Source organism: Eschscholzia californica, unplaced genomic scaffold (genome assembly GCF_041429995.1).
Source record: "Eschscholzia californica isolate CP2 unplaced genomic scaffold, dmEscCali1.0.p SCAF_3, whole genome shotgun sequence".
Lineage (NCBI taxonomy): Eukaryota > Viridiplantae > Streptophyta > Magnoliopsida > Ranunculales > Papaveraceae > Eschscholzia > Eschscholzia californica.
In genome coordinates, this window is record NW_028238420.1 from 25,827,282 (window position 1) to 25,850,550 (window position 23,269).

Genomic DNA, 23,269 nt, shown 5'->3' on the forward strand with positions numbered 1-23,269 from the left:
CTGAAAAAGTTATAGAGATAATAAATTGTGAAAATGGTCATTAGTATAAAATTAATCTGTCATTAATTTTATGATGGTAGTTATAATTTGAAATAAGAATTAAGGGTTGAGATTTAACTGTGGAAATTGAACGGTCAAAATTTATCGTGGGGTTGTATAATAGATTTAGTGAGTGGGTGAACGAATTGTGTTTTTTTAGGTAGGTGAGAGATCTAATGTCTAATATCTTAGAAAAAACACCACAGACGGTTAGATTTATCTTTGGTTTGTCCCATTCAACAAAAAACATTGCGTTTTTATGGGGATGGAGAGGTTAAGAGGGAGATATGAAGGGTTAAGATTTAAGGGATTAAGATCTAAGGGTTATGATTTCATGACCTAAAACACAATTAATATTGAAAAAGTTATGGAGATAATAAATTGTGAAAATGGTCATTAGTATAAAATTAATCTGTCATTAATTTTACGATGATGGTTATAATTTGAGATTTAACTGTGAAAATCGAACGGTCAAAATTTATCGTGGGTTTGTATAATAGATTTAGTACGTGGGTGAAAGAATTGTGTTTTTTTAGGTAGGTAAGAGATCTAATGGCTAATATATGAGAAAAAACAACGGACGGTTAGATTTATCTTTTGGTTTGTCCCAGTCAGCAAAAAACACTGCGTTTTATATAATAGAAAAATCACACAGACGGTTAGATTTATCTTTTGGTTTGTTTTAGTCAACAAAAAACATTGCGTTTTTATGGAGATAGAGAGGTTATGAGGGAGATATCAAGGGTTAAGATTTAAGGAGATTTTAGGGATTAAGATCTAAGGATTATGATTTCATGACCTAAAACACAATTAAATATTGAAAAAGTTATGGAGATAATAAATTGTGAAAATGGTAATTAGTATAAAATTAATCTGTCATTAATTTTACGACGATGGTTATAATTTGAGATTTAACTGTGTAAATCGAACGGTCAAAATTTATTGTGGGTTTGTATAATATATTGAGTAAGTGGGTGAAAGAAATGTGTTTTTTTAGGTAGGTAAGAGATCTAATGGCTAATATCTGAGAAAAAACACAACGGACGGTTAGATTTATCTTTTGGTTTGTCCCAGTCAGCAAAAAACATTGCGTTTTATATAATAGATATATAGACTAATGAAAAAAGAAAGAACAAATTCAGAGCACTGCTGCTTTTATTCAAGAGAGAGAGATCATACACAACTATTTTAGAAAAAGAAACATTAGTTCTCAGAACTCTGGTCTTTGCTTTGGGAGGCATGAATGAAACAAAGTAATGATTCTCATTGATTCAAACTCAATTTATCACCCATAAACATGATTTTCTTCCCTTTCCATTTCATGAAGAAATTTATCCCATTAAACCTTCCAATTCAGATTTTAGGACACATAATCAACAATCACTAGCCATAATGTTAGAGAGAGAGAAAGAGAGAGATTGGGCTAGCATAAAGGTTTTAGAGAGAGAGAGAGGGCAGTAAGTGAGATGACTGTTAAATTGTTAATGTCGTCCTGCACCACTTGTCGTGCAATTTTTTTATCTGTTAAAGGGGTTAAAGTCAGGAGAAACTTTTTTTCTCATAAAACATGGGTAAGAAGATTCTCAACTTTTGAGGAATGTAGAGGAAAAATGAGTCACGTGCCCTTTTATTTTCTTTCCCTAAAAGAACTACCAAACATAAGAAAAAATGACATTTTTGAGAAAAAAATTTCCTTTTTCCCAAGAAAAATGTCTATCAAACACAACCTACAACTTCTTATAGGTGGCAACCAGTGTCTGGTAGATCTCTTTTCACTAAGGCTTTCGAGATAGATTATTGTGGTCAACTACGTCTTAGTGGTGCCCGCATATTGGAGCGGTGCATATACAGAGAAGTTTATGAGTCGCGAAAACAAAGTAGAACTGGCTAATTGAGATTATGAAAAAAATTCACTGTAACTAAAATAAATAAGGGTATTTAGCGATACCCCCTCATCTCTAATGTCCAATTAGGGATATCACCTTTTTTAATTGGATATTAGGGATACCCCTTTTTTTGGACATAAAAATACACAACTACCCTTATTCTTATTTTTTATTTTACGTTAAAATTGATGTATGTGACCGATTTGAAGAAAACCTCTTGCTATCTATTGTTATTTTTATTAATTATAACTCGTATACATTTTAAAAAATACAAATGAAAATTGAGATTATGAATCGAACAAAAAATAAAAAATTTCAAATGAAATTACTCAATGAACTTGCAAATGAGATTGCAAATTCCTAGAACGAGCGAAATTAGAGTGTTATCTTAGTCGTGAATTTACAAACTAGATAGAAAAATTCACGAGAAGACCAAAGTTAGAGTGTTATGTCGGTCGTAGTGATATGAAAGGAAGAAAAGAAAATATAATATGTCGGTCGTTGTGATTTGTCAATTTTAAATTTTTGATAAATGTTGTTGGTAAATTAAAAAAAGATAGATAAGAGAAAAAAAATTTTATGAGAAACGAAAATAAGAGTTTTTTTTTTGTTGAACTATCGAAAATAAGAGTTGATAAGCATAATATCTAAGAGGTATAAGATATCGAAGAAAAAAAAAGAAACAATAAGAATAAGTGTAATTTTGTACTTTTAAGTACAAAAAAGGGGTATCCCTAATATCTAATTAAAAAAGGGGTGTCCCTAATTGGACATTAGAGATGGGGGTATCGCTAAATACCCCCAAAAAAATACTAGTATATATATTGGTGAATCTTTCTGAATTCAAAAAAGCATTCTAAATTCATTATCAACTTTGACGTGATAATATGTAACTAAAAAAATCTATAGTAATATATATGTACGAACAGGCGGGATGCTACAAGAGGGTCTGTGGAGGTACATGTCCCCACAATGAGAACCCTGCTCATATAACAAACTAAGGAAGATCATATACCTACATAACTTATATAGGCCAAAATACGTCACCAAAAGTGCCCTTAGAAATCCACGATTAATGGGCTTACACAGTGACCAAACTCTTGAATTAACAGCTAATGGGCCATACCCATTTACCTTCGGGCACCCCCGAAAGAACATTAAAATGCGCAAGCACATCTAGCTTTGGATGAAGATGTCCACGCTCATCTCCTCAGCAGACCTCCCTCCGTATATCCGTTTAGGGAGACGTAACGATATCCCGAATATACCCGTTGGGGGAGGGGGTTACTATGTCCACTTTTATCTGATCATCGACAAACATATCGAGTTATCACCGGGTAACAGTTGACCCAAGACACTATAAAATGTCTGAACCAAGGTTGATACAGATCATCTGGTGATCGACTAAGACATCTGGTATTCTGATCATCGACAAACATATCGAGTTATCACCTAATACATCAAATTCTCGGGCAATCAACCAACTACTTTCTCTTTCGTCAATTGTCCAAACCTCATGTGAGCTACATTTCTTTCTCTTGGACGACCAGCCGACTGTTTTAACAAGGAAGGGCGACCTCCCTTTCTCTCGTCTGGATGACCGGGCAACCGTTCAATCAAGGAAGGGCGACCTATCCTTCTCTCTCCTGACGATCGAAGTAGGCAAGCTACTTTATCTCTCCTGGAGGCCAGACACTCTTTACTTTGCCCGCATGATTATCTACGAGGTCAGACCCTTAAAGCTTTCCATTTTATCTACGATGCATACCTCCAAACAAGGCAAACCTCACCAGGGTTGCCTCATCCACGGACATACCTCATAGGTTGTCGCACTCTCTGATCTCCAACCAAGTCAGTCTACCTGTAGAGATCAAGCTCCGGTCATTCCACGATTCGTGCCAAACTCCGACCATCCCACCAACGATAACATTCCAAGGATAATATCTACGTATTCATATTTCTCTTGCAAGCTTATTGACTTGACCGTCAGAGTCCCTTTGACAGGCACCACCCCGATACCCCCCAAAGATCTCACTGTCATGTGTGTTTTGTCTCTTATCACAAGTTGAGCCCAAAGACGTCGTCGGTGCCCATAACAATATTAACAGGTGAAGGTCAGACTTCTGGTCAACGGTCCCGGTCCTCTTGACTTCTTGACCTATGAGTTCGATTCCTCACAGTTTGACGCTAGAAGGAGGATCCGACAACTAATTACTGAGCTTATCCCGATGACACAAGAGACGGCCATCACTCCACTTAACGTAGCATCCCAGCTTGTACCATTGACAACTCAAATGCAAAAGAACACACGACCATTCAATGCGAGAAACAAGACAATTGCTCTAAAGCGAGAAACAAGAGAACCCTAGAATATAAACGGATAGTTGGAGAAGCGTAAAAGTCTTGAAATAGTCGTCTTCTAGAGAGAGAGAGAGAGAGAGTAATGGAGACGCCAAGACGACTGAAAGGTCACAAGGGCACCGTCACCTGTTGTATTGCCTCACGCGACAACCCTGGTATCATACTCACTTCAGGCGAGGTAGTTTCTCTTTCTCATTACTTTCTCAAACTCCTTTTCTCAATGTCTTGTCTATGCAATTCCAGATGTTTTCAAATGATATTGATATGAACAATGAGTAATTTATCTCTTGTATTGGTGAATCTAATGCTTGTTCGTTGAATTTATAATGGGTAGAATCGAATGAGAAAACAGGAACATTGATAGAGTTGAATCATTTAGATATAAGATGTCAATTTCATGATTGTTCAATAAGATAGTAGGAGTTGAATCATAAACCCTAATTGATTATAAACAAGAAATGAGGGAGGAGCTCAACTGAGCCACCACCTACCGTGTGTAAAAAACGACTTAGTTCCTAAAGGACTCGGCTTATGTGGATTGGCCATGGAAGTTCTCGATGGCCCATTTCCCTTAAATCTAAATTATGTTTCCTGATCTTGTTTCTTCCAGCAATGCTTCTATTTGTTGTGTTCTAAATCATTTATTTACAATTTCTCGTTTTAATTTTGTTTTGTTTATGTTAAGTTAGAACTAGTTCACTAGTTCATTATTGTTTTCACTACCCTTCTCTTCTTGAAAAGAATAATGCGATATCATATTCACGTCTCTTATTGAATACCACCTGTTAAAAAGAAAATAAAAGAAAGATTAGCAGCTGTTAGTACTTTGTGGCATGTCACTGGAAGTTATGGAGTCGAGTTCTTTAGTTATGTGCATTGAAGTTGTTTAACTAATGGCATGATCAAATGGAAATAGGACGGTTGCATTTGCTGGTTTGACATGAGGTGCAAGGATGTGGTGTCCGTCATGGATCTAGACAAGAACCCTATTTCGTCCATATGTTTCAAGCCTGGTAAGCTCTCATATCTTTAGTTGCCTTAGTCCTTCGGATTACATTAGTATTCTGATCTCGTGAATAAATCTTCTTTCCCTGTCAGACACCTGTTTAGGCTTTATATCATTTCCCTCTTTATATGAATTTCCTTTGTTCCAGGAAGTGAAGATGTTGTATATGCTACCTCGGGAACAGAAGTTACTTGTTTCGATGTGCACATGGTAGTCAATTTTGGTACATGTTTGTGCAGAACTCTTTTTTCTCTTCCGTTATATAAATTTCGCTTATTTTCTATTCCAACTATTGTTACCTTGTAGGCATCTTCCTCGAAACCTCTGCAAAGCTACAACTATAACAAAGAAGAGATAAACCAGGTAGTTATCATAGTTAAATAATATAATCCCTGAAAGCCATTTTTCCGCCACTTCTGCTACAATGTTAGAATACCTTTTCTTATTTAGTTTCTTTTTGAGTATCCCATCAAATATGGCTTTCTTCATTGTTTATCAAGGCGTTACAAAATTTTCATCATCAATAATCTGATATAGAAGTTCCTATGTCAAGGACAATGATCAGGACCCTATTACAGTCAAGTAATGATGTTTGTTGTTAGTCCTTAATAATAGTGGGAAGAAAGAAACAGCATTTCTCTCAGATCAGAAAATGGAATTTTACTGGTAGACATCTGAATCAATCCTTATCTACTTGTCCACATTCATTTTCAATTTTGAAGGATTCATTACGACGATAAATTTCAGTGATAATTTTGTTTAAAGCATATCTTTAAGATTGTAACTCTGAGGATTCTCTGTCTGTCTTTAGCTTGGAGAGTTCGTCTTCCTCTCTTTATGAGCTAAACCTTTTGTATCAAATAAACATTAATCGATTCCTTTATTATGCTCTAGTCAAAATGTAAAAAGAAGAAAGTGATTAGAAAACACATTTTACCTGTTATACTCCAATTTTTTCTCTTAAAGAGAACTTATTACTTTTTTTTTGTCTACCCATCCCTACCTTCATTAGAAGTTTGAGGAATGCAGTAGACTCAAGTTCTGAGTTTCTGCATCTACGCCTTTAGTACAGTAGTCAGAACTAACTAATCCTTTTGTTTTGTTCATGCCTTTCTTACTAAAGCTTTATGTACATGGAAATATTTGCAGATCGCTTGCAGCTCCAAGTCATCCTTTCTCGCTGCTGCTGATGATAGTGGTGAAATAAAGGTATGTCTAAGTAAACAAACGTTTTCTTTTTTACTGATATATTGTTTTGTTTTCTATATCTGTTTAAAGCTGACTCATATTGGATAAAGGGTCAAACAAATATTATGGACCTCCATGATATCCATTTATCAGCAAGCGCTTTTCGAAAGCTTAAACCATTTTACGAGGCATCCAGATAATAATATAACAATATACTTTTATATATAACAAGACTTTGGGGGTAAGAAGGAACCTATTAACCATCACCACACACAAGCACTCACAAGAAAACCATTAACCAGCAGTCCTCTTGGCAGTATGTATAGTAGGTTAACTGATGACTCTAGAGATTTGTGACTCGAATAACCTGTCAACTACCATTTAATGCAAACTTAGAACTATTAGAAGGAAACACAACAATGTATATAACAAAAGTCAATGAGTTTATGTCTACATTGATTTTGTTTGCTAATTAAAAATGGCTCTATTAGTTTCATTTTTATTTTTTCTCATCTTGCTTCTACTGCCCAATCTTTGAATGGTGAGTTTGGTGTTGCAGATAATTGACATTCGTCAGCAGTGTCTTTACAAAACATTAAGATCTGGACATACGAGTGTATCCTTTTTTAAATAATCTTCATGAGCATTACTAAATTTAGTGAGTATTTTATTAGTACAAAATAAGAACCTTATTTAAAAATAAGTACTTTGTTTTATTAGGGCTGCTGATTTGGTACAGATCTGAATCATTCTCTGATCAACTACTTTTGTCCTTGTTTTCACTTGGTTTACATGTTTCACAAACTTTCATTTGCTTTCCAAGTATCGTGTTTCCACTTAACTGTCTATTTTTAGATTTGTAGCAGTGTACAGTTTCTTCCTTGGAGACCTTGGGAAGGTATTCTTCACTGTTTAATGTTTATCTTCGTCAAACAATTCTAGTTCAGCAGTACTGTGTCAAAGAAGCTGTTGGCTCCATCAAAATCTCTAAATGATATCTTATGTTAATGTGTTTCCTTCCTCTCCAGAGTCTTGCTCCTGTATTCCGACCCCTCCATGCTCTCTGGGTTCTTGACCCATTACCACCTTTTTAATACAAATTCAATTTTCTCTAGTTTAGTTTTCTACAGATCGTCAACCTCTACTGGGTTACATTTCTGACTCTTCCTCTAGCTTCATTTGTTTGTTTACCGTCGATGATACAATTGAATCTTTCTTACAATGTTTTGACTTTTGAGTCTATTATGTGATATATAAGGCTGTAATTTGAAATCTTGGTTGCTTATGCTAGTAAACTTCTTGATGGTATTCTTATCCAATATATATTTGTTACTTGTGGCAGTTATTACTGGTGGTCTTGATGCAAAGCTTGTCATGTGGGATTTTTCAAAAGGGAGACCCTACAAAATTGTGGATTTTGGTACTTTCATACCTCATAACTACGTAATTATGATCTCAATATTATAACCTGCTTGCCCACAAAATCTTTGTGAATATGTCCAACATTTAATGTACCATTAAGGCATTAACGTGACAAGCCTACCTGGAGGACTTTAGCTGGAGAGGAATGGAATATATGTTGGGATGCACCTTCTTTTATGTCCTGCATCAAAATCTAGGCTGCCAGATACCATAGCTTTGTTATACTCCAAAATTCTTGACAATCTTATTGTTTGACTTATGCACAGGAAGTCCTATAGGCGCTTCTCATTATTCCTTTCCACATGAACAACCCACAAAATATGGCTGCAAGATGGCTCCTATAGAACTTATCTCTGAGATAAAGTACCCTTAGGTTTCATAGAGTCTTAAAAGTTCAACTTAGTGTAGCTGTCGGCTAAATCACTGGTTTATCAAGCTTGATTGAATATTGATAAGGAAACACGGAGGAGAAGGAGATGTTTAACCCTTTAAATAGGGTGCTTGGTCGAACCCAAACAGATGACCGTCAGTCATGTTTTTGTGTGTTATTTCAAATTTATGATTAAAGCATATTAGTTTAGTATAATTGTATAAACTGAGACTACTTCTGGTTGAAGTTTATTATTATTTAGATATGTAACATGACACTAAAACCACTGTTAGTGTCCAAGCCTCCAACATGTTAGTGTGTCCTGAGTACGGTTAGGAAAGAAGGCCTGTACTGATAGTATTCGGTCCTTTATTTTCACTTACAATGTTTTTTTCGCGTATGGACCAACCATTATACACTGAGACACATTAACTTAGAGTGGTATATGGTGGTCCTACCCCTAGCACACCTGTGTGAACATTCATACAATTCTCAGATTTTACCTACCAAAGTGGCTGCATTTGACAAGCGTATATTTGTCCCAGTATCGGAATATCTGGTACGATAGAACATTTTGGAAAGGAGTACTATGTTATATAGTTATATTATGCCTTCCTTATCATGCAGGTTTATTCCAATGAATCAATTTTCGGTTTCGGTAGAAATGTAGAATTTACATTCAACCTGCAAATGGAAGTAGTTCGGTAAACCTGAAAATGGAAATAGTTCTGTCAACGTGGAAATATTTCTTCACAATAATACCCAGCAATAACATATTTAGTGTTATTAGTTATAAACAGTTGATATAAAGGGCAAACATGTAAAAAGTTAACGAATTTTTTACAGAATCGGTTAGTTAGTTTGAGGGGATACCTGCTATCACATAGTTATATTAGGGGAGGGGTAAGTTCAATAATTTTAAGTAACTTAGGCCGTTACGGAAGGGTGTAAATTACTAAATTAAAATATTATACAGACTATAATGTCAAAACACAAGAAATATAAAAATGATGTACCTTTGTATATCAAAATATGATAAAAAATAGATTAAGGTTTCAACAGTCGAGACCAAAAAATTTCAGTTTTCTTCCTTCCTCTTTGGCTCCACGCTTTCTCATTACGGATTGAACCATGTTTTGAATTCTTCTCAAGATAGATCGAATTTTCTTGGGTTCCCATTGTGAGGACGAGAAAAATAAAATGCAAAGAAAACCAAGAAGAAAATTTAAAGAAACCAACCAGTCAACCAGAAAATGAAGAAGAAATATGAAGGTAAGTTCGTTTTTTCAATTTGATGGACCCTAGTTTTATAGATTTCTTATTGAGATAATGCAAAGTGAAATAATTGAATAATCTATACTTCTTACCTTTTCAATGTCAATAACTTTTGCCTTCGCTGTTTAACTTCTCCCTTTTCTGTTTAATTTCGGCTATTTAGATGCTTGAATCAAAATTTCATCCAATATCGTTGGAAATCCTGCCCGAAAGATTTGTTCGTAGGTTTTCGTCCACATGTTCTGAAAAACGAAAAGAGTTTAGGTCGCTTGGCGAAATTTATCCATTTTTCATTCCCTTTATTCAAATTATATGTAGGGTTGTCAAGTTAATTCAAATTATTCAAAAAATTTTTTCTTAAATTCTAGTTGAAGTTCTCTTTATTTTTTCAATATGAGTGGCAAAGAAAATTTTGACCGAAATTTTTTCGTTTTTCAAAATAGGTGGACGGAAATCTATTTCCAGATTTTTCGTGTAAGATTTCCACCACCTGGGATGAAATTTAGATTCAAGTTTCGAAATATTCAAATTAATTAGAAAAGGGAGAAATGAAACAGTGAAAGTAAAAATTGTTTTTTTTTTTTTGAAAAAAAGTAAAAATTGCTATATTATAACAATGTATAGATTCTTCAATTAGTTTGCATTATTGAAATCAAATTTTCTTTTTCTGAAAAGTTTGAAATAATTAAAATCGAAAATCTAGGAAACTACACTCATTAAATTGAAAAAGCTAACATACTAGGTTGCCCCTCAAAGGCTCAAACTAAACGATTACAATAAAAAATTGTCCCTTTCAATTCTTTGTAAATTGTAACTAGCAACAATAAATATCTTTTGGGTGTTATTGGAGAGAAATATTTCCACGACATATTTATGAGATTTTCATACTGACCGAAATATTTCCATTTTCAGGTCGTCCAAAATTCCACCGAAATTTCATTCCTTAATGTAAACCTCCCTTGTTGCTTCCACCTACAAGCTTACATTACATCAATTTGGACCCAAAAACCAATAATGATGTATATGTAAATTTTCATGTTTTATTTTGCTATTATATCTGGGACCTTGACACGTTGGATATGGGGTTTGATTCATAACCTGAATATGTAATCAAACCAGTCTTACCTTCCGACCAATTGCAGGACGTCCCGACACAGACAATAACAATAAAGCAGGACAATGTTTGAATCCTGCTTTTGTTCATGCTTTGGCAATTCCGGAGGTAGATATGCTGGAGAACTCGGGAAAAATATGTGTTGTGGCTAGGGGTGATGGTGTTGTTGACGTGATTGATATTGAGTCAGAGCTTGCTGCTGCTAATGCCAAAAGTTCCACAAGATCCTCTAAAGGTTCACAACCAAAATCTGGAAGCATTAAGGCAGGTACAAGTGCTGCAACTTGTGATCAAAACAGGGGAAAGAGGTTCCATTTAGACTATACTTTGGGAGGGCACACTGCCGCTGTCTCTTGTGTGTAAGTAGGAAAGTCTTGTATGGTTACCGAATACTGTTTCCCTTGTCTCGAGAGCTAATACAAATATTTAACAGGGCGTTTTCGTTGTTTGGGGAGAAAGGGAAGTTCATAATTTCAGGTGGGAATGACGCATCTATGAAGGTTTGGGATTGGTCTAAACATCTTAATTCCGGAGAAAGTAGCAGCAGTGATAGTAGCAACAATGATATTTTGCGGAAGAACATTAACTTGACCAAAAAAGTGAGATTTCTTTCATCACTTAAAATTCTTGAGATTTCGCTCATCTTTCTTGAAACATTAACTTGGACCTCTTAGAGTTCGCTTCGAATTCTATGATCTTCCTTCGAACCATGAATCCTAGTTCTGAGACTCATGATATGTTTATATGGTCTTTGTTTTACACACTCATGCTGAAGAATTTCAAAGGGGATACACGAAGTTTGATTAGCCATGTTTTTTGTATTTCTCGTATACCACGTGGAAGTTGGAGGTCCCTATCGAGTGTCGCTCAAATGATTTTAGATTTTCTAATCGAAAAATTCAACCTTTGCAGGTCAATTGGCTATGTACAACTCCAACAGATTCAGAAAACATTATCGTGTGTGACACGTCCAAGGTAGTCAAGGTTTATTCTGTTTCGTAGATAAAAAAACTGTGTAGCATATGGCTGTGTTATCTCACTATGCCTGTAGGGATTTCAGTTACATTTTTCTTTTTGAAATCGACTCCTGGAGTCATTACTTTCATGCATTCAATATGACATTAGTATATAATATTTATAGCTACCATCAACAAAAACATCTTGCGCCTGAAGGCGCAACATCTTGTTAGCTAAGGATGCATTTAATTTAAACTTAAACCAAATTAAAGAGATCACTAGGACTCCTAGTTGTATTGTAAGTCAATTGGCGGCTGATAGAGACAATATTTCTTTGAGCTCAAGTAGCTGATAAATTAAGGCATTAGCTTATTTTCATCAAAAAAAAAATCAATGCCTTGTAATGATTAACGTAAATCGTAGTCGATTTCTCAAAAAAACTAAAATTGCTTAAAAAATAACAAACATTTTGCAGGAAACACAAACGGATAAATTTTGTAGGATCTAGTTGTTTGAATAAAAAATATTATCACAATAACCATAAAGACCTTCTCCAAAAAAAAAAAAAACCATAAATACCTAACGTGTGAAGTACTTGGTGTGAAAATCATTTTTTTGTGAAAGAAAATCAAGTTTTTTTTATGTGATTTGAGTTTTTAAAGTGTTTAGTAAGGTTGTAGAAAAATTGTAGGGTGTTTTTTTTTTTCGAGGAAACTCATAAATACATTCATTAATTGAATCACAACATTACATGAGAGATTTAATTCCTCTGGGAACTACATGAGATAAGTAGTTCTACACAGAACTTCGAATGCAAAGTGCCTCATGAAGGGAAAGGAATGCACAAGACACTGACTCAAAACAAAAGACCCTTAAGGTTTTTTTTGTTGAACTAAAAGACCCTTAAGGTTGATAAAGAGAAAAAGATCCTTAAGATCGAGAATGAAAAGACCTTAAAGGCCGACAAAATAAAAGAACTAATACTAAAAGAACCACCGCCGTCATCACCGGAAAACCGCTTCCATCACCGGAAAACCGCCGCCACCACAGAAAAACCGCCGCCACTACGAGGAACCACAGTCACAACGAGGAAGCCATCGTGTACCAAACCACAAAACCACCACCATCTCATACCACAAAACATACCCCACCATCACCATTGAAAAACCACTCAGAATCCACCAAAACACTATACTGTGATAAATTAAGGAAGTTCTCAATGTTCTCATTTTCTTGATTCTCTTTGTAGTAGAGGGGATCGATTGAAGAGATAACCATTAGGTTGAGCGGTTGATTGATTCCGATTTCGGAGCATTCCTTAACCGGGAGCGATGAATCTTGGAAACCCTAGAAATTATTTACGGATTGATAACAAAACTACTAATAGAAAAGAAAAAAGGGTTCCGGCGAAGGGAGGACCCTTCAACGGAGAAAGACACAGATCCAGAGAACGGTTATCACCAAGGGAGTTTTTTAGAGAGAGAGAGAGAGAGAGAGTGCGTGAAGAATCAGGGTGTTTTTAAAAGTCATGTTGTTCTTTTATTCACAACTTCAGTGAAGGTGCCTCTAAAAAGTCATGTTCTTTTATAAACCAATTCACTAGAGATGCCTTATCGTTTAGAGAGGGAAGATGAAGCCACGACCCACGTTATCGTTTAAAGAGAGAGAAGATGGAGGATGAAGAAGAGAGAAAATGTTTTTTTTAGCTAAAGTGTCTTGCCTGATATTGCTTGCCCAAGATTTTTTTACCAGAAAAGAGGAAGATGGCAGATGGGCATTGCCTCTAAGAGTCTGTTTGTTACGTGGGGAAATAGGTTAAGAAAATCAATTTGCCTAGGAAAGTTGAACTGTTTGGTTGGACCAAAAGAATGAGAAAGTTGATTCCTCAAGGTAAAAAAAGGTGGGAAAAAGGAGTTGATGAACTTTCTCAACAAAAAGGTGTGAAAATGCTTTTCTTACTCACGCCCAAAAACATGCTCTCTCTCCTCTTGGTCCGTGACTTTCTTCCTCTGACTTGAGCGGTTCAACAAAACACTCTTTCTTTATCTCTTATCATTTGAAGCTCTCTCATCTTCTCTTTTTTTTTTCTCTCTACAGATGAGAATGAAATTGTGTTTGGATGACAGAATCATGAATCCGCGGATTCATGAATCCAAGTAATATTTTTTGGTTTATTTGACAACTAATAAGAATCCTATGATTTATTATTTTTTGAGTATTTTTAAACGTTTCTTTTAAAAAAATAAAATAGAAATTTTGTTCTCGAAAATCGTTTCATTTCGAAAACCCTTTGTGTTCTTCATAATTTTTTTCGAAAACCGTTTTTCCAATTTTTTAGGTAAACAAATTATTATTGGGTTATTTCCCTAATGGCCCCCTACTTTGTGACCAGCTTCCCGCCTGACCCCCTACTTTACGAAAAATACCCATATGACCCCCTTCCGTTATAACACCGTTACTCTCTCTCCTCCATCTATTTTTCTCTCTCTGCCATGTCACGCCACATCATATGTTACGCCACCTCATCACCTTCTCCGGCAGAGGTCGCCAGCCGGCAAAATTTCTGGCTGGCGACCTTCAAACTAAATTTTTTTTTTTTTTTTATTCTCTTCTTCTTCTCTCTCTTCTTCTTCCTCTCTCTCTCTCATCTTCTTCCTCTCTCTCTCTACACACTCCGGCGAAGGGTTTCCCTTCGCCGGAGTACCTCGATCTGTTCAAGGAACAGACCGGATCTGTTCTTTGAACAGACCGGATCTGTTCAATGAACAGACCGGATCTGTTCAATGAACAGACCTACTCCGGCGAAGGGTTTCCCTTCGCCGGAGTGTGGAGAGAGAGAGAGATGATATTAAAAAAAAAAAAAATTAGAGAGAGAGGAGAGAGAAAATAAAAGAAAAATGTTATTTTTTTAATATTTTTGAAGGTCGCCGGCCGGAAATTTGGCCGGCCGGCGACCTTGCCGGGGAAGATGATGATGTGTCGTGCTAAGATGATGTGGCAGAGAGAGAAAATGAGATGGAGGAGAGAGAGTAACGGAATGTTAAAGAGAACGGAAAAAGGGGGCCATACGGAAATTATTGCTGAAGTAGGGGGCCAGGCAGGAAGCTGGTCACAAAGTAGGGGGCCATTAGGGAAATAACCCATTATTATTTCAAAAATAGTTCTTCCCAAAAGCCGTTTTTTCTTCGAAAACCCTTTTTTTCCCGAATTTTTTTTTTCGAAAACCATTTTTTTCGGTAACCAAGATTTCTTAAGACTTTTTTTTCGCAAAAAATAGTTTTTTTTTCACGAAAGTCATTTTTGTCTCGAAAATCGTTTTTTTCTTGGAAAAAAACAATTAGAGAAAACCGCTCTTTATGAAGCAAAATAGTTTTTAAGAAATTTCAGTTACCGAGAAAACGGTTTTCGAGAAAAAAATCGATTTTTCGGTAAAAAACGGGTTTTGGAGAAAAAAATTTCAAAGAAAAATCTATTTTCGGGAAAAAAGTTATTTGGGAAGAATCGGTTTTCCACGGAAAAAACGGTTGTCAGATTTGAGTTTTGGGAAACAATGATTTTCGGGGAAAAATAGATTTTTTAAGAAAAAAATTATTTTTGAAAAAAAACAATTTTTGAAAGAAAAATATTTTTAAAATAATTATTTTGTAGAATGAAATATCATTTTTTTATTTTAAGTTTGAAATCTAGGTTTATTAATCTAAATCCTAGCAAATCCTAAGGGGTAGGGTGGAGTTTTAGTCTAATATCAGGAATCCTTAGGATTCAAGAGTCCTAGGGTTCTTGGTAGTTAAACAGAGTCCTAGGGTTCTTGGTAGTTAAACAGACCAAGGATTCTTGATTCCTACCAAATCCCACTTTTGATAGAAATCTTGTAACCAAACACACCTTCAGTTTAGTCTCTTTCAATCAACACCATCTTTCTCTAGAACGAGAACCCTTCTTCACTCTCCCTTCCTGCTCTTACATTTTCTCTCAAAACCATACGAACCAAACCCATCTTCATTTCTTTCTCCGATAAATGATACAGTTCCTTTACCTTCTAGTTTAGTTCGAAGAATATCTATTTCTTCTGAAATCGGAAGGGTTTCCAGTGAACTCGAAACAGGTGAAAAAAATAAAGATGATCAGGACAACTCTGAAGAAAAAAAGAACAAGTTTCTGGTTCATAACAAATAAGAAATGCACAAGATACAAACTAACTCATCTAAATTTTAAATTAGGGGTTTATGAGGCCCAATACCTTATCGGACGGGTATACCCCCTGAAAAGCGTATGTATCTACTAGTGCTGGCGGTAAAAGGTTAGTTGGGTAGTTACAAAGTCCCGCTCTCAACCGAAACCCTTACCTTCAAAAACCCGCTTCTACACGAAAATTCAAATGTTTTTCCTCTTTTCACCATAAAATAGACGTTGCTTCTCATCTTTCTCTGTATTCGAAACTAACACCCTAACCTCCATCCCTTTCTCACCAACCTTCTTACCTTCCTCTCTCTCTCTCTCTGAATCCATTACAAAATGTCACTCACAACTTATCATGAACACCAACAACAAGCCCTAGCTACTGACCTTAGAGAGATTCTTGAAAACCCCAAAGAATAGGGGGAGTTCTTTTAAAAACCCTAACTAGGGTTAAGTGTAGTTACCAAGATGATGCAATCTGGAGTTCCTCTATGCAATTCCTGTGGTGAATCTGTTGGATTTGCTTCTAATGGTGAAGTGTTTGTTGGTTGTCATGAATGTAATTTTCCCATTTGTGAGTCTTGTGTTGATTATGAGATTAAGGAAGGAAGAAAATTATGTCTCCGTTGTGGTGTTCCGTACGTTGCTACCCAGGGTAACTAGTTCTCTCTCTCTCTCTCTCTAGATATTTGCTTGGATTTCAATTTGGTTAAAACTATTCATGAAATCAGAAATGTTGTATATACTTCTCATTCAGGTTAAATTAACCTAGTTTGGGTGCCATTGTCTCATTTCATCTTTATAATTTGCTTTTTGTTGATTTTGCATTGAGTCCTACGTAGGAGTGTATTTTAGTATCCGAACAGACCAAACCAATCCTATCCAAACGGATTTGGGCGGTTTGGGGACCGAACCAAGGGGCAAGGGTTACCTGGATTGGCTCATAAACTGAAGGCCATAACAGAGGGGTTTGGTTTGCTGCATGGATTTGTTTGACTGGTAACCTTTGGAACGGCTTACGGATAGGGCCCGAAAGTCGGTTACCGATCCAATGTACAGACCTATCCTACACAGTGATGAAAGTATTTGCCACTATTTGTCTATTAAGTGACCTAGAGAGTGTGTGTTACACTTTTGAAAATTTGGTCTACAAATCTTGCATATGAGATTGGTAGGTTGAAAATTTTGCATTGGTAGTTTTCATTTCTTCTAATTATTTTCTAATGTTAGTCCAAACCCATTTATGAACTTTAATGATGAGGAGATTTTTATCCAGAACAGAGTGGGAGAACTTTTTGGTCTACACTTATTTGTTTTTGTTGTGATTCCATAAAGTTCAAAAATAGCTTTTGACTTAAAGCTTGATCGGTGATTTTTCAGGAAAACCAACTATTGATGATGTTGAAAAGGATTCAGTTAATCATTCATCAATGGCGGATCATCTCCAAAGTTATCAGGTAAACTCCTCCTTGTGCATTTCTTCGATATATCGGTTGCAAGATTTGAAATTTTTTTTGCCGTCGACCTATCGTAGTTTAAGTTTGGTTGACTGTTTGATGCGATATTTATTTACTGAAATCTCATTATATTAGCCTCTGATTGTTTGTTATTCTCCATAGGAATCTGGAGTTCATGCAAGAAACATAAGTAATTTCTCTGCACTTGAAAGTGGTGAGGGTTGTCTTCTTTGTGCACCATATGCTAGGTTACTTTGTTTCTTATTTCTGCCATTAAAGGTGTCTAACATTACCTATGATGTTTTTTAGAGTCAAATGCTGAACCTGGGAACCCAATATGGAAGAACAGGGTAGAAAGTTGGAAGGAGAAAAAGGATCAGAAGAAGAAGACGAAGAAGAAGGACAAGGGTGACCAGGAGTCCCAAGTTCCGCCTGAACAGCATATGGAAGAAAATCTGTAAGTTTTTTAATGACTAAACGTAATCATCTCAAAATCAAAACAGCGAGTAGCAAAATGATACTTTGAAACGTAAGTGGCAATAAAATTATTATTATCATTGAGACTTGTTGTTTGTATTCAGGGCATTGGCTGAAGCGCAACCGCTTTCGAAAACTATTCCAATTCCTTCCAATAAGATCACTCCTTATAGAATTGTGATTATTACCAGATTGATAATTTTGGGGCTCTTCTTCCATTATAGAATCACGAATCCTGTTAATAGTGCATTTGGTCTGTGGCTCACTTCTATCATTTGCGAGATATGGTTTGCTGTTTCATGGGTATTGGATCAATTCCCTAAGTGGTCTCCCGTCAACAGGGAGACGTATGTCGACAGACTTTCTACAAGGTATACCACAAATCAAAGTGTATCAAGTAAAGTTAACAAGTGAATTCACAATTTCTATTGTTTACTGTTAACAAAAGAATATTTATCGTCAAACTATAACTTTAAAATGGATATTAGGTTGAAATAATTATAGGTTCGTTTAAAGCTTAAATGAGATAATAAGTTTCGCTAATATGATATCAGGTTTGAAAAGGAGGGTGCGCCGTCTGAGCTTGCTGCAGTAGACTTTTTTGTTAGCACAGTGGATCCATTAAAGGAACCACCATTGATCACTGCTAATACAGTGCTTTCAATCCTTGCTGTGGACTACCCTGTTGACAAAGTCTCCTGTTATGTGTCTGATGATGGATCTGCTATGCTTACATTTGAGTCACTTGTCGAGACGTCTGAATTTGCAAGGAAATGGGTTCCCTTCTGCAAAAAATATTCAATAGAGCCACGCGCACCGGAGTTTTATTTCTCTCAGAAGATTGACTACTTGAAGGATAAAGTACAACCATCTTTCGTGAAAGAACGTAGAGCAATGAAGGTAAGGATCTACACTTTACCTAGCTTTACTTAGAATTGTTTGTCATATACTTTTGTTCATATTTGAAGACAAAAAAGTGTGGTTCCTAGTTGAAGTTGTCTATTGCCTAAATTAATAGTTGGTATTCGGTAAGAGAAGGCATTAAATTTTTTTTTTTCAATTTGCTACAGCGAGATTATGAAGAGTATAAAGTGAGAGTCAACGCTCTAGTAGCAAAGGCTCAGAAAACACCGGATGAAGGTTGGACAATGCAAGATGGAACATCTTGGCCGGGAAACAATTCCCGTGACCATCCTGGCATGATTCAGGTAATATCAGCTTAGTGATTTACTGATTTCACATTGGAGAACAGTTTCCGTTCCCCATAATTCATTTATTGAATTTTAAGTATGATCAAGATACAGTCATATGTCAGCATTCATGGTGTACATCAAAGTTATTAGTCCACTTTAAAGTTCTGCAGTAAATAAAGAAACTTATAAAGGGATGAAAATAAAGTAGAAGAACACAATGAAGATTATGTAAGTTATGGGAGAACATTAGGTGGAAAACTGGAAACTGGTGGGACACATTCATTAGAGGGCATAAGTTCCCTTCTGAAGACAATGATATCTCTCCCAATTGACAGCCAATTAACAGTTTGAATGATAGGGGAAATTTGGATCTAACTGCACTTGAGGGGTGTAGCATGAAAGTTGATACACATTAAAGAAACTAGAAAGCCCCCCAATATCTAGTTGACAAACAAGTAAATCAGCAGGTGTATCAAAACTTCGATCCTTTTGAGTTGAACTTGTACTAAACTGTTGAACCTCCAGACACGGTATATGCTAGCTTCAAATCTTAAGCCCATAGTAGGTTGTAGGAGTGCAACCATTGGACTATATAAGAGCACCTAAACAGTCTCTTGTATGCAATTGACAACATGATCTCTGCATTTGTTGCTACTCTATTTTCCACTTCAAATCTGCGGTTGGTTGCAATATTATCATTTTTATTTCAAATTTTCTACAAAGCTTTGAATAAATTACATTGAACGAAGAGAAAGTATAGAAAAACAAGAAGGAGGCTAGGTTACATGTTACGACATCCAAGCCTCCCAGTTGTGAACAAAATCATTGTATGACTTTGTTTTGCAGTATTTAGATTTCTAGTCCAGTGGAACAGCTTTTACATCCTATTCCGCTATTCTTTAGATAATTGGTTAACCATATTACACGTATGTTTGACCCTGGTGCAAGATATGCGCATAAGAGGAGTATTTTTTCCTATAAAACAGAAGATCATCTGTCTCCTCAGAGATTCCAAAAGTAGTCTGTTAACTTATAACAAAAGCATACCATTTTCTCGTAACTTAACTCCATGTTGCATTTTGTCAACTTTTAAGGTTTTTCTTGGACATAGTGGTGCTCTTGATGTAGAAGGAAACGAGCTTCCACGTCTAGTGTATGTTTCAAGAGAGAAAAGGCCTGGTTACCAACACCACAAAAAGGCTGGTGCGATGAATGCTTTGGTATAGTAGCTATTAACTTAAACTCATTTTTCAATATAAATTTTTTGCATATACATTCTTATTCATGCCTTATTATTTCTTACAGGTTAGAGTATCTGCAGTTCTTACCAATGCTCCTTACATTCTTAATCTTGACTGCGATCATTATGTCAACAATAGCCAGGCAGTTCGTGAAGGGATGTGTTTCTTGATGGATCCCCAAGTTGGTAAAAATGTCTGCTATGTTCAGTTTCCTCAAAGATTCGATGGAATTGATCGTAGTGATCGATATGCCAACAGAAATGTTGTTTTCTTTGATGTAAGCTGTAAATCATCCTGCACCCCTTTCACCAGTACATCTGGAATCACTTGACATTAGATTTCTTAGAATGCTTGAACTTCAATTTTCAGGTTAATATGAGGGGTCTGGATGGTATTCAAGGACCGGTTTATGTTGGGACCGGTTGTATGTTCAATAGGCAAGCACTATACGGATACGGACCTGCATCTCTGCCAAGCCTTCCTAAGTCGTCTTCATCTTGCTCTTGGTGTTGTTGCTTCTCTTGTTGCCGCTCTAAGAAGCCTTCTAAAGATGTCTCAGAGATGTACAGAGATTCTAAAAGAGAGGATCTTGATGCTGCTATTTTTAACCTCAGAGAAATCGATAGTAAGTCTGGTTTCTCAAGACAACAATTTTGGCAAGTCACTGATCACTGATGTGTGTAGAGTACTAATGACTTGTACGTGAATCTATGCAGACTATGATGAGCATGATAGGTCACTACTAATTTCGCAGATGAGCTTTGAGAAATCTTTCGGCTTGTCTTCTGTATTCATTGAATCTACACTGATGGAGAATGGAGGAATAGCAGAGTCTGCTAATCCATCAACTCTTATCAAGGAAGCAATTCATGTCATTAGTTGTGGGTATGAAGAGAAAACTGAATGGGGTAAAGAGGTGAGCTTTGCGCTATAAGATTTTTATTTTAACTCATCATTCACCTCGACAACACTGATGATGATTGAGTGTATTTTTATTTCACACTACTTGTGTTATTACTTATCTTGTTCTAATCCTGAACATAAGTAATTCGAAAGTTCAGCTGCTATCAATGTTTATAGTTTACATCAACGAAACTCTTCATTTTCTTATTTTATTAATTGCTGGAAAATTTCGCTATCTATATCAGATCGGTTGGATATATGGATCTGTAACGGAAGATATTTTAACGGGTTTCAAGATGCATTGTCGAGGGTGGAGATCTATATACTGCATGCCCCTGAGACCTGCTTTCAAGGGATCAGCTCCCATCAACTTGTCTGATCGTCTGCACCAGGTTCTTAGGTGGGCACTTGGATCGGTGGAGATATTCCTTAGTCGACATTGTCCCCTCTGGTACGGATTCGGAGGTGGGCGCCTCAAATGGTTGCAAAGATTAGCATATATAAACACAATTCTCTACCCATTCACCTCCCTTCCTCTCATTGCATATTGCTCATTGCCTGCTATTTGCCTTCTCACTGGAAAGTTTATCATACCAACGGTAATTTCTCTTGCCATCCGAAAACTTATGGTTGTTACTGCTGTGTTGTTGCATTTCAGATTTTATTTAAAGATTAAGTATATAATTGAGGATATCTCATTGGAGAAAGTTTAGGACCGATGCTCTATCATTCACATTAGTTGACCAGATGACACGGTAGCTGATTATGTACATGTCGTGACAGATAAGCATTATCGTACTTGTCCAATATCCTGTTGATAATCACTTCTAGTAGGAAAAAATCCAATAGCATTATATACAAACCTGACGTTGAATATATTGTCAACTACAATGCCGCATAGCCGTAAACTTGATCCACAGTTCGTTTCTTCCCCTGTATACTCGCCCAATCTGACGTTCTAGTTCTTTTCAGTTATCAAACATAGCAAGCATATGGTTTCTTGGCCTTTTCACTTCCATCATCTTAACAAGTGTACTCGAGCTTCGGTGGAGTGGTGTTAGTATTGAAGACCTGTGGCGTAACGAACAATTTTGGGTTATTGGAGGAGTTTCAGCTCATTTATTTGCTGTCTTCCAAGGATTCCTAAAAATGTTAGCAGGTGTTGATACCAACTTCACTGTAACAGCAAAAGCTGCTGATGATGCAGAATTTGGAGAACTTTACATGATCAAATGGACGACTCTTTTAATCCCTCCGACGACTCTTCTCGTTGTAAATATGGTAGGCGTCGTAGCTGGATTCTCCAATGCGCTTAACAGTGGTTATGAAGCCTGGGGCCCACTCTTCGGCAAAGTCTTTTTTGCGTTTTGGGTGATTCTTCATCTTTACCCCTTCCTTAAAGGTCTCATGGGCCGTCAGAATCGAACTCCAACCATTGTTATTCTTTGGTCAGTTCTTTTGGCTTCAGTTTTCTCACTTCTTTGGGTGAAAGTAGATCCGTTTCTAAACAAAAGTGACCCATCGAAGAGCACCCAGAATTGCATCTCCATTGATTGTTAAAAGTTATCCATATGCTACTTATTTCTCTTTTATAGTGAAGTATAAAAGAATGATAATTTTGATTTTTGATTATGGTCTCGTCTTTGTATCTCTGATGACTGATATATCATATGTCTATAGCTGTGGAGTGATAAGTTAGTTCAACACTACGTAGCAAGGGATCTTAGTAGGTTTTGTGAAGTTGCAGATTTGTGTAGTAAAAATGAATATCAAAGTTTGCAAGAGCTTGCAGTTTATAGTTATGGGAAAATGCTCACGAAGTTAAAACCGAATATTTTTGATAAAATTTGAATTTGTTAGAACATTCAGTTTTTTTTCCTTTTCTTATTTGGTCAATGTTGATGTCGAAAAATGTCACCTCCGGTTATCAGTTACGAAATAGAGATCTTGATGCTGGATCGTTTGATTGAACGATGCTCCATTTGGATGAACGATACTCCTCCTTTTGATTCCCACTCCTCGCTCCAAGAAACCTGGGGGGAAAACCTGCAAAGAGTTCGGAAACCTCTCCGACTCTCACGACAGTCAGATTGCCCTTTGCAGTTAAAGTATGAGTATTGAGTGATCCTTGTGGAACGCAATGAACTTACCTTGAAGAAGGCGATGATGTGCCTTTTTATAGGCTGCTTAGGACTGACTGT

The 23,269-nt window shown here is 36.2% G+C and overlaps 1 protein-coding gene across 1 annotated transcript; it reads left to right on the plus strand.

Moving 5' to 3' along the window:
- The first annotated feature begins 4,167 nt into the window (after nt 1-4,167).
- On the plus strand, nt 4,168-22,914 carry LOC147549202 (cellulose synthase A catalytic subunit 8 [UDP-forming]-like). Its single transcript, XM_086668258.1, has 24 exons — nt 4,168-4,464; nt 5,203-5,299; nt 5,441-5,502; nt 5,599-5,655; nt 6,442-6,501; nt 7,040-7,096; nt 7,336-7,378; nt 7,823-7,900; nt 10,690-11,020; nt 11,095-11,260; nt 11,574-11,654; nt 16,242-16,452; nt 17,178-17,254; nt 17,417-17,468; nt 17,564-17,711; nt 17,836-18,102; nt 18,286-18,631; nt 18,802-18,939; nt 20,019-20,144; nt 20,230-20,442; nt 20,535-20,790; nt 20,882-21,081; nt 21,314-21,667; nt 22,041-22,914. The coding sequence occupies exons 1-24, from the start codon at nt 4,369-4,371 to the stop codon at nt 22,626-22,628; spliced, it is 4,104 nt and encodes a 1,367-aa protein (XP_086524384.1). The 5' UTR covers nt 4,168-4,368; the 3' UTR covers nt 22,629-22,914.
- The last annotated feature ends 355 nt before the right edge of the window (nt 22,915-23,269 follow it).

Excerpts from the sequence above, each read along its gene's own strand:
- LOC147549202 (XM_086668258.1), top strand. The coding sequence starts at position 4,369 with ATGGAGACGCCAAGACGACTGAAAGGTCACAAGGGCACCGTCACCTGT. Across the intron at positions 7,097-7,335 it reads TAAGATCTGGACATACGAGT|ATTTGTAGCAGTGTACAGTT; the intron begins GTATCCTTTTTT and ends GTCTATTTTTAG. Across the intron at positions 18,940-20,018 it reads ACCATCCTGGCATGATTCAG|GTTTTTCTTGGACATAGTGG; the intron begins GTAATATCAGCT and ends TCAACTTTTAAG.